The sequence below is a fragment of the Saccostrea echinata genome, unplaced genomic scaffold, assembly GCF_033153115.1.
Source record: "Saccostrea echinata isolate AGI-Se365-2 ecotype Australia unplaced genomic scaffold, CSIRO_AGI_Sech_v1 ptg000013l, whole genome shotgun sequence".
NCBI classification, from domain to species: domain Eukaryota; kingdom Metazoa; phylum Mollusca; class Bivalvia; order Ostreida; family Ostreidae; genus Saccostrea; species Saccostrea echinata.
The window spans coordinates 766,754-776,685 of NW_026889762.1; the positions used below are offsets into that span (position 1 = coordinate 766,754).

General features: G+C 31.7%; 1 protein-coding gene across 1 annotated transcript; it reads left to right on the forward strand.

The window, feature by feature from the left end:
• Positions 1 to 939: 939 nt before the first annotated feature.
• Positions 940 to 5,718, forward strand: LOC133186307 (uncharacterized). The gene is made up of 4 exons (XM_061321534.1): positions 940 to 1,010; positions 2,272 to 2,321; positions 5,067 to 5,158; positions 5,244 to 5,718. Exons 2-4 carry the CDS (start codon positions 2,313 to 2,315, stop codon positions 5,578 to 5,580), a joined length of 438 nt encoding a protein of 145 aa, XP_061177518.1. The 5' UTR covers positions 940 to 1,010; positions 2,272 to 2,312; the 3' UTR covers positions 5,581 to 5,718.
• Positions 5,719 to 9,932: the final 4,214 nt, after the last annotated feature.

Here is a 9,932-nt window from a genome sequence, read left to right on the forward strand (position 1 = left end):
ATTTACTTTTCTTTCCTTTCGTGGTATAAAAGGAACCACGAATTCACATCCCCAACGAAATGTAAAACTTCAAATATATGATAACTCAACTCAAAATCAAATCACCACGACCCAATATTCTTTTTTCTTTTAATCACGAAAATTTGAACCCAAGAAAATATGTAATTTTACTCTAGTTGATCGATCTTCAATTTTCGACTTAGTTTTCCGGTTGCTGCTTCTTATTTATATGGTTGGCTAACAATCCACCTTGACAAAAATAAAACGTACTGTAAATAAATGCTCTTCCCATTCACTCACATCTCTCTTTGCCGATCAATTTTTTCTTAAGATGTCCGTTTTTGTACTCATTTGAAGATCATTTGTAATCCTACACTCGTTGAGATTTCACCCCAGAATTGGAAGTCTACCCCAGTCTTCTTTAATACTACTTTCAAATCAATAAAAAGTTGTTCCATTTTCCATTAAGAAATGAATTTAATAAATAATGAAATATATACATGTATATACACGTGTACATGTGCGTGACCTGTTCATTTTTTCGTTAAAATTATTATTAATTTCCATTGATTTATTGTGAAAAAGAAATATTAAAAGAAACATGAAAAATGTTTCAGAAAACTATCCACTTTGTTTCACTTTTATTATCTCATTTAATCATTGCCTTTGGTTTTTTTTTTTAGACTCGAAGTATCTAGCAGAATATTTAATGTCTTTATATTGTACACTTATGTAATACGCCAGTTTGTTTCCCCTGGTAATGAGCGCCTTTTTATCCCCCAACCCTCCTTTTCAAATGGATTTTACTTTGCATTTGGTTGGTTCTTACACATGACAAGGATTACATTTATTTTTTTCAGAGACGATGAAGTGTACAATACATTGGAATATCAAATGTCCAAAAGGTGATTTCGTGCCATCTGATTGGATGCTTCTGTGTCACGCCTTAAAACACGAGTATTTAAATATGTTCACGTGGAAATAAATTTAAGTATTTCATCCTGCTTTTGGTAAGTGAATTTTCATACATTAAATTCTTCATTTTTTTTTCTCTCTAATAAGTAAAGAAATCAGTTCCTCAGAAGGTAAAAAGAGATTAATTATTATTTATTTTCTTTTATGTTTTAAGATAATGACAAAAAGATGAAATAAATTAACGAATGCAATTTATGAAAATAATTTTAAAGCTATTAGCAGGGCACCACCTTCAAAAAACCAAAAACCTATAAACCAATTTGATTACTTAATTGAAGACATTCTACCTTTTTGACACATATGCTATAAAGGAATTGTTAGGAATATATCTCTCAAAATAGTTGGAAATCATGTCTACATGTAGCCTACATTACATTAGTTACATGACCAAACTCAGTTGTACAAGGGAGAAAAGCAATCAAAATAGTTTACCTTGTGTAATAGCTTATAGAAACATTATTCAATTACAATTGTCATGGTTGCTATGGCAACACTGCAGAGCTACATTCTATTTAGGGCATCGTTTAGATTAAAAGTGCCGTTACCTGGGATTGATTGATTGATTGATTGATTGTATATTGTTTTACGTCCCATTCGAGAATTTTTCACTCATATAGAGACGTCACCATATACCGGTGAAGGGCTTCAAACTTTGACCTTTACTCGGCACTCAGGGTCATTGAGCAGTGAGGGATCTTTATCGTGCCAACGCCTGCCGTGACACGGGGCCTCGGTTTTTAAGGTCTCATCCGAAAGACCCGCAACTTTCACTTCAAAGTGCCGAGCGCATGGCGAAGGAACAGTTGCTACCTATATTTTATCAGCTTAGGTCTGTCGCGGCCGAGATTCGAACTCACGACCTCCCGATCACGAAGCGAGCGCTCTACCGACTGAGCTACCGTGAACGGTCTCCGTCACCTGGGAAGACTTGAAGAAAAATGCCTTATGGGAGGACAGTGGCATTTTCCGTTGGTGTTATTCATTGTTCGATACCTCCTTCACACTGTTAAATCACTCGTTTTCTGCTCGTTCTTCCCGTATTTGGTCAGCGTAATGATTTATCACAATTTTGCATTTTGCATTGTTATCCTATTTATATGAGTCGTCTATTTGTATCTCTCGTTAAACATTTGTCTTCTTGATAACTATGATTTTAAAGTGTAAATGTTATATATATATATATATATATATATATATATATATATATATATATATATATATATATATATATATATATATATATATATATATATATATATATATATATATATATATATAGAATTTGATTTTTTTTAGAGTATTTAGACTTTCACAGAAGATAACAAGAAGAAACAAGAATGGGATATGTCAGTATCATTTGACATTTTTGTTGGCGGAATATGATAGTATTTAGCGCTAAATTTACATTATTATTACACGTATTATTATTATTAAGGTCTTCCGTCTTCACGGAAGACCTTATAGTGATTCTACTGTTTCTTATTATTATTATTATTATTATTATTTTTTTCCCCAAAATTTTGTGCAGGCGATTTCTCAAAAACTATTCAGTGGTTTTAAATGAAACTTTCAGGAATTATGCGTCGTCAAATGAACTTTGTTCATCAGAAGGAAAATTTGGAAAACTCGCTTCTGGTGCCAAGTTATTGACAGTTTTCTGATTTTAAAATGAAATTTTGTCCCCCCTTTTTTTCAAAAATGGTTTAAGATATGAACTGGAGACTTGTTAGAGATGATAGGTTATGTCTTCTAGATGAGGGGAATCACCTTTTTGTGCGTCGTCAATACTTCCGGTCGTTATCGGATGCGAATTTAAAAAAGTCGTATTTTTAAACTTTTTTGTTTTTCTATATTTTTCTTTTATTTTAATAAGGTTAATAGAGACTCTTCTGAAAATGCTTTATATATAATTTATTTTAGAATTGATCAATCCAAACTCTAGATATTCGCATTTCTAAATTTGAAGCGGGTCCAAAATGGCTGCTGTCTCCGTAAACTCCGATAAGTAGGTCAGAATTTACGGAATCAGCCGAGCGTTTGTTTGAATGAAAGTACCATAAGGATCAAAGAAATGTGAAGGAAATGTTGGATTGTCACATCACAATTACGTTGCAATTCTGTTTCGCAATAGAGTTTTAATCCGGGGTTTCCTCAAACGTCTACTATAATTTTTCTTGTCTGTATCTCAAAGTAGAAAAACGACATGACTACAAGTGGAAATACGATAACTACAACCTTTTGTTTTACACCACGGAAAAACTGATCCTAAACCATGGTTATAAGTAAAAGCTTTTCAAGAAACTTGCCTGACTAAAGCAATCAATATATAGTAATTATTACGTGGCCATTGTTTTTTCCCCATGCAGGCTTGTGTCATATTAAATGAACAGAAATAAGAAAACCATTTTTTTAAAGATTGTTTAATGAAAATGATTTAAATATTTTTTTTCTAAAAGATGTTGTTATTGAACATAAATGGTATCAGATTCCTTGACCGTCGCAGGACGAGACATGTTTTTGGGTGAAACATTCTAGTCTTCCCATGAATGTGTAACTAATCGGGATAGTCCACTTTGGGGGTAAACAGGAAAATAAAACTTGTAGAAAATCTTACCTAAATCACTGCTTCAGTGTTACTTATCCATACGATATATAATAAGTACAATATGATAAATATACTTTCTCAAGCTCGATATTCAGGTTATAAGAACATACATTTTGAAATTTCATTGAAACCATCACCATTCAATAGAAAATACATTCCGAAGGATATGCGCGAATATTTACCCGTGACATTTCGCGCGAAATAATGTATCGTGATCAACCTTTCGTAGTAGACAAATGGTCTGATGCAGAAGTATATAGAAGTGCAGAAAAAGATTACATGGACATGCCTGTATATGGAATTACATGAAATAAAAAGTTGAATACATAAAGAATAAAAGAAAGTAAACAGTATCAACAGAGAATGGCTAAAGATATGAATATGAAACTTGCTGAGGTGATAGAGCATCAAATGTAGATATATTTATCGACAATTAATTTTCGTCGTTCTTACTTCCGGTCGCAAACGAAAGTGAATTCAAAAATGTTAAATTTGCAACTTTTTTGTTTTTCAATATTTTTCTTTGGGATTTACAGGGTTAATAGAGAGTCTTTGAGGAGTTTTATGTATGTTTTCATCTTTTTGATTGAAAAAGTTTGCAGAGATTTTTTTTATAAAATTCACTTCCGGTCGAGTGATTACCTGTCCTCAAAATTAGAATTTATTGTCACAATATTGCTTGGCAACAGTAAACGACTGAAGTCTAAAACTTTCAGGTCTGATAGTCAGTCATCAGTTTATTTGAATCGTGAGAAAATCTTGTATTGCCGTTACTTCCGGTCGTGACAGGAAGTGATGCAAAAAAGTGAATGGTTAATGGTTAGCTTTCTTGGATTTTCACGCTGAATTTCTTTTATCACTTTTTCAGAGTGAATTTTTGCTTTTATTTTCAGAATCGGACGGAAGACCTCTCATTGCTCGCAATGAGTTTCTAGTTATTATTATTATTGTTGTTGTTGTTGTTGTTGTTATCAACTTCAAGTGAATTAATTATTTCAACAATTAAATTGATGCACGGAACAATTAATGAATTGATTACAGAGTTTAATAATTACTACTCGCAATTACTTTTGTAAGGACATTTTTTTAAATCAAAGATGTCTTCAATTCAAACATCTTTTATCTAATTAATAATTTCGTCAATAGAAGATATATCTAGTTAAAGGTATAAAAATCATTTTTACTGAACTCTGAATCAAGCTTTGCAAGCAAAACCTCATTGTTGAGTGCTGCAGCTGATTTATTGAATTGATCGGAACAATGATTGGTTTGATGGGCGAATGGGATGAACTATTGCTCTCATAAGATCCATTGATTTAAGTCATTAGATTCAGAATAAATTAATTCCCTGCAAACAATAATCAAACACAAGAGATTCTTAAATAATTTTATTTTAAAAAAGTCATCAATTAATTAAGTAAATGTAACTTTTTCCTTCCCTAAAATTGGTTATGACTTATCTTAATTACATTTTATAAATGAATAGGCCCATCTAAGACATATTGGAAAAGAAATAGTGGTTGGCAAGAAAACTACCCTGAGAGTGAAATATAACGAGAGAGGAAATGGAAAACAAGGGTAAGTCTCTCTCTCTCTCTCTCTCTCTCTCTCTCTCTCTCTCTCTCCAGTTCCTCATTAATTTATGTTATAATTTTTTTTTAAGCGGAATGGCCATAAATTTTAAAAGACATATGGGCGACTGCAGCGATATCATTCTGCATTTCAATCCAAGGTATCCAGCATATCAAATAGTTTTGAACTCTTTCGTTAATCAAAACTGGCAAAAAGAAGTTCTTGTTGGTGCGGATCCGACGGTATTTTCGAAAGAGTTTGCCTTATCATTGGACGTCATAGATGAAACAACTGTCTTGATTAAAGTCCAAGGCGAACTATTGACGACATATATCTGTCCCGATGATATTACCAAAACGGAATTCATAGAGTTCTCTCCTGAATACAGAATTATTGAGGAGAACAATGGACACACTTGTAGTTATTAAGATAGTTCAAGATGAAAACTCAAACCATAGAGTTTTATAAAATCTTTATACAAACCGTGCATTCAATTCATGAAAATTGTATCCTCAGTTTTAGAGAAAAAAAAATAAATTGTCTCCAAATAAAATTTGTATTTCAAATATCTGTTTCATTTTTTTTTTAATTTTTGATTTATTTATTTATGTATTATTTTGTTTTGTTTTGTTTTTTATTTTACGAATATGCCAAAATATCAAATAATTTGCATCATTTATTATATTTATGGTTTTAATTTCAAGGCTCGGGAGAGATATAAGGATATGCGAATTGAAAATATGCAAATGGTGAAGGCATATATATTATATATATTATATATATTATATATATATATATATATATATATATATATATATATATATATATATATATATATATATATATATATATCAATCACATGTTTATGTGAGATACATGTGGATACCACTCATCAGATTTTTGTTACCAGACGCTATCTCAAGAAGGCTTTGAGCTTTTGCAATGAAATTTTATACAACGTCTCCCTATGGCGTAAAAAAGACCCCTATTGATTTTAGGATCAAAAGGTCAACGTCAGGGACATAAATTCATACATTCTGTTTCTGCGTAACAATTCGTTTCTGAGAGAGATCTTTGAAATCCTTGATGTTTTGCAATGAAAGCGTTTGATTTTTTGCAATCTCAACTCTTAATGGCCTGAAAAATGACCCCTATTGATTTTGAGGTCAAAAGGTCAAAGGTCAAGATCAGAAAGGCAAACATTACATTTCATACTTATAACATTTTCTAGATGATAACTTGAGTTTTCTTTGAGATCTATTCAATGAGATTTTTCATCACATTGCCATGTGGCCTAAAAAAAGACCCCTTAGATTTGGAGGTCAAAAGTCAATGTCATAAATTCATACGTTCCATTTGTTTGTAACACTTTATTTCACTTATTTTTTTACAGAAGTACCGTTGATCCGGTAGTACCATAGGCACTGTATTCTTTTAAATTGCATCAAGATAAATAATTTTAAAGACATCATAAGCACCAATAAAATTTATATAAAAATATGCATATGAACTAAATCAATGGAGTTCTTAGACAACTCCTGTCTTTATGATCCAAAAAAATTGGTAAAATTGTATTTTTTTAACATCTTCTATGGCAGTTAGATTATATAAATGGAAAACACTTACATGTATATTATAATATATCAGCATCGTATGAAATGGATGGAACATGTAAATGTACAGTATTGTATTTGTTTATTATTTAGTCAAATCAAAGAAATAAGTTAAATAAATAATAAAACAAGCTAATTCAGAGAACTTGTGTCCCCCGCTTAAGAAAAAAGAAGAGGATTGAAGAACTGGAAAATTGTTGCAGATGGAGAAAGAAACTGTGTCAACTTTGACCTTTCAGCTTTAGACTTAAAGTCAATAGGGGTCTTTTTAAAGTTCAAGAAATTCATGAAAAAAAGTTGCATTGAAAAAAAAACTTAAAGAAAACTAAAAGAGAAAAAAATTATCTGAAAACTATGTTTCACATAGAAAATTTTACAAAATTAATTTACAATGTAACAGAATTTGATTTTATAAAAAAAAATTATTTTTAATTCTTATTTTAGACATATGCTTAACATTATTTATCTAACAATTAATGTTTAGACAGTAAAAAGGAAACTGTCACTCAATATTTATTTAAGGAATAAGTGTCAATTCTCTGCCTCAAAGAGTGTCCGTCTCGTATGTGTCATAATTGCGTAAAATGTGGTAATTGAAGTTTGAGTGAATGCCGTATGTTGTGGGAGAGGGTCAGTTTTTAGAACCGCCGTGGACAATCCCGAACGTGAATATTAGATGTACTGGACAATGGCCATTTTGAAAATTTTGAATAAAGATTGCACATATTTAGTTGATGTTCGAATATTTCAAATTGGACCAATATTTTTTCCCATTACTATATGATACAGTAGTAATCCAAATAAAACAACTTTTCTAGGTTGTAATAAGTTACTATAAATAGATTCGGGTATATTTGGGCTCAATTGTCAATCAAAACAGACACAGTTTGGAACAGAAAGAACAAGTGGTGTTGTTGTTCATAAATTATCAAACCTTACCTCACCTTGAGAAGTATGTGTATATTTCTTGTATTTGTTGTTATGGAGTTGATATCTAGTTATTATCCATAGTAACCTGTGTAATTAAATGTCAAGACATTTAGGATATCACAAACATCATGAATTTAAAGCAATATTATTAAAAACAGAAAACTTTTTATGTATCTAGTTGCACATGAAAAAAATAAAACAGTCACTCATCAACGGGAGTTGCTTTGTAAAATTTCATTGGAAAAGCTCAAAGGCTTCTCGAGATATCGCGGAAACGAAAGTGTTACAAACAGACAGAAATGCAGCTAGACGGACCTTCGCATTTGTATATTTTGTTGCTTCGAAACGCTTCGTCTGGACAACCTGATGAGAATCGAACACAGCTGGTGGGGTAAATTTGTCCTCTTGTTGTTAAACAATTGCCTGTATCAGTAGTAATTTTTATATGTGAAATGATTGAACGACAACGACAAACATTTAAAAGGTAGAGAAGGAAACTAGTAAACAGAATATCAAAATCTAATCGATTAAATGGTCATAATGTAGTAAAAATCATATAAATATGAAATAAAGAGCATTAATTAGTTAAATCCAGTATTAGCTTTGAACTGATTCTTTCTTCATATTTTAAGCAAGAGCCAGCAAAGTCACAGTTTAAAAAAGTAATTAAATTTGAAAAACTGTCAATTCCTGTAAATAATAAGGTAAACTTCCCATAATCGTAATTAAAGTAGTAGGCAGTGTGAGTATTGACAATATAATATTACACTTATTATCTATACAATACTGACTATAACAAATGGACCAGCTAAAAGTTATGGATGCAGGTCTATTACCAAGAAACTATAAGGCTTTTATAAACCAAACTTGCACAAATGATGCATCAAGGGATGAAAACTCTCAAACTTGCTTCAGATGCTGAATTTTAATTACATGAAGATTGAAGAACTAGTTTGAAGTTTTTATACAGGTCTATTCCATAGTATCAGATCAAAATTGCATAAATTTTGCATTTTTGGATGTACACTCTTAGTTGGGTAATTGTGTGACTTTGCCTTACTTAAAGACAACATTCATTTAGGTGAGCTCTGTAATCTCTGATTACCTATGTTTTGTATCGGTCGGGACCACTCATGCATTTAAGCTTTTTAATAATGAACTGATTTTTGCTTTTTTTTCCTAGACACAGTACGCAGGTGATCCATGTGTCCCCTGGGACTCTTGTTAGATTTTTTTTAGATAACACTGTTTATTAGCTTTACCCTCTCCATTATTCAAACCATGACCATGGGGATAAGGTTTAGTCACAATGAGAAGCCAAGGTTTAAATCTTGGCTTAGAATGTTAAGAAATATTCTTAAAAACCTTATTCTTAAAAACAGTGGTTAGTTTTTTTAGGAAGAATTATGCATTTAAATCTACTGAATAAAGTAATTTGAAAATATTATGTAAACATTTTTTTAAAGGTACACGAGGAAAAGAGCAGATGTAAAAAGCCAGCAGGAGAAGGTAGATTGTTGAAGATGTCTATTATTTTTAGGAAACAACACGAAATGTTTTTAGCTCACCTGAGCTGAAACTCAAGTGAGCTTTACTGATCACCTGTTGTCTGTCGTCCGTCCATCCGACTGTCGGTCTATCCATCTGTCTGTAAACTTTTCACATTTTTGACTTCTTCTCAAGAACCACTAGACCAATATTTACAAACTTGGTACAAAGTATCCTTGGGTGAAAGGGAGTTGTTTAGATCATAAAAAGAGAGGGCTAACTCCCCTTGCAAGGGGAGTTAATCAAGGAAAGACAAAAATCGAGTGAGGCCATTAAAAAATCTTCTAGTTCTGATCCTAGATCTTCTCAAGAACCACTTGGCAAGAAAGGCTGAATCTTATGAGGCAGCATCCTGTGGTACTGTAGTTTCTAAATTGTTCAAATCATTATCCCCCAGGGATAGAATGGGGCCATAATAGGGAGTCCAAGTTTTACATTGAAATATTTTAGAAAAATCTTTGAAATCTTCTTCTCAAGAAATATTGGGCCAGAAAAGCTGAAACTTATGTGGAAGAATTCTGGGGTAGTGTAGATTTCAAATGATGACTCCTGGGAGTAGGGTGGAGCCCAAATAGGGATTCCAAATTTTACATTGAAATATTTACAGAAAATCTTTAAAAAACTTCTTATCAAGAACTACAGGGTCAGAAAAGCTGAAACTTATGTGAAAACATTCTGGGGTAGTGTAA

Bases quoted from the DNA above. Each gene is read 5' to 3' on its own strand.
- LOC133186307 (XM_061321534.1), top strand. The intron at 5,159-5,243 runs GTAAGTCTCTCT...TTTTTTTTTAAG, and splicing joins AGAGGAAATGGAAAACAAGG to CGGAATGGCCATAAATTTTA.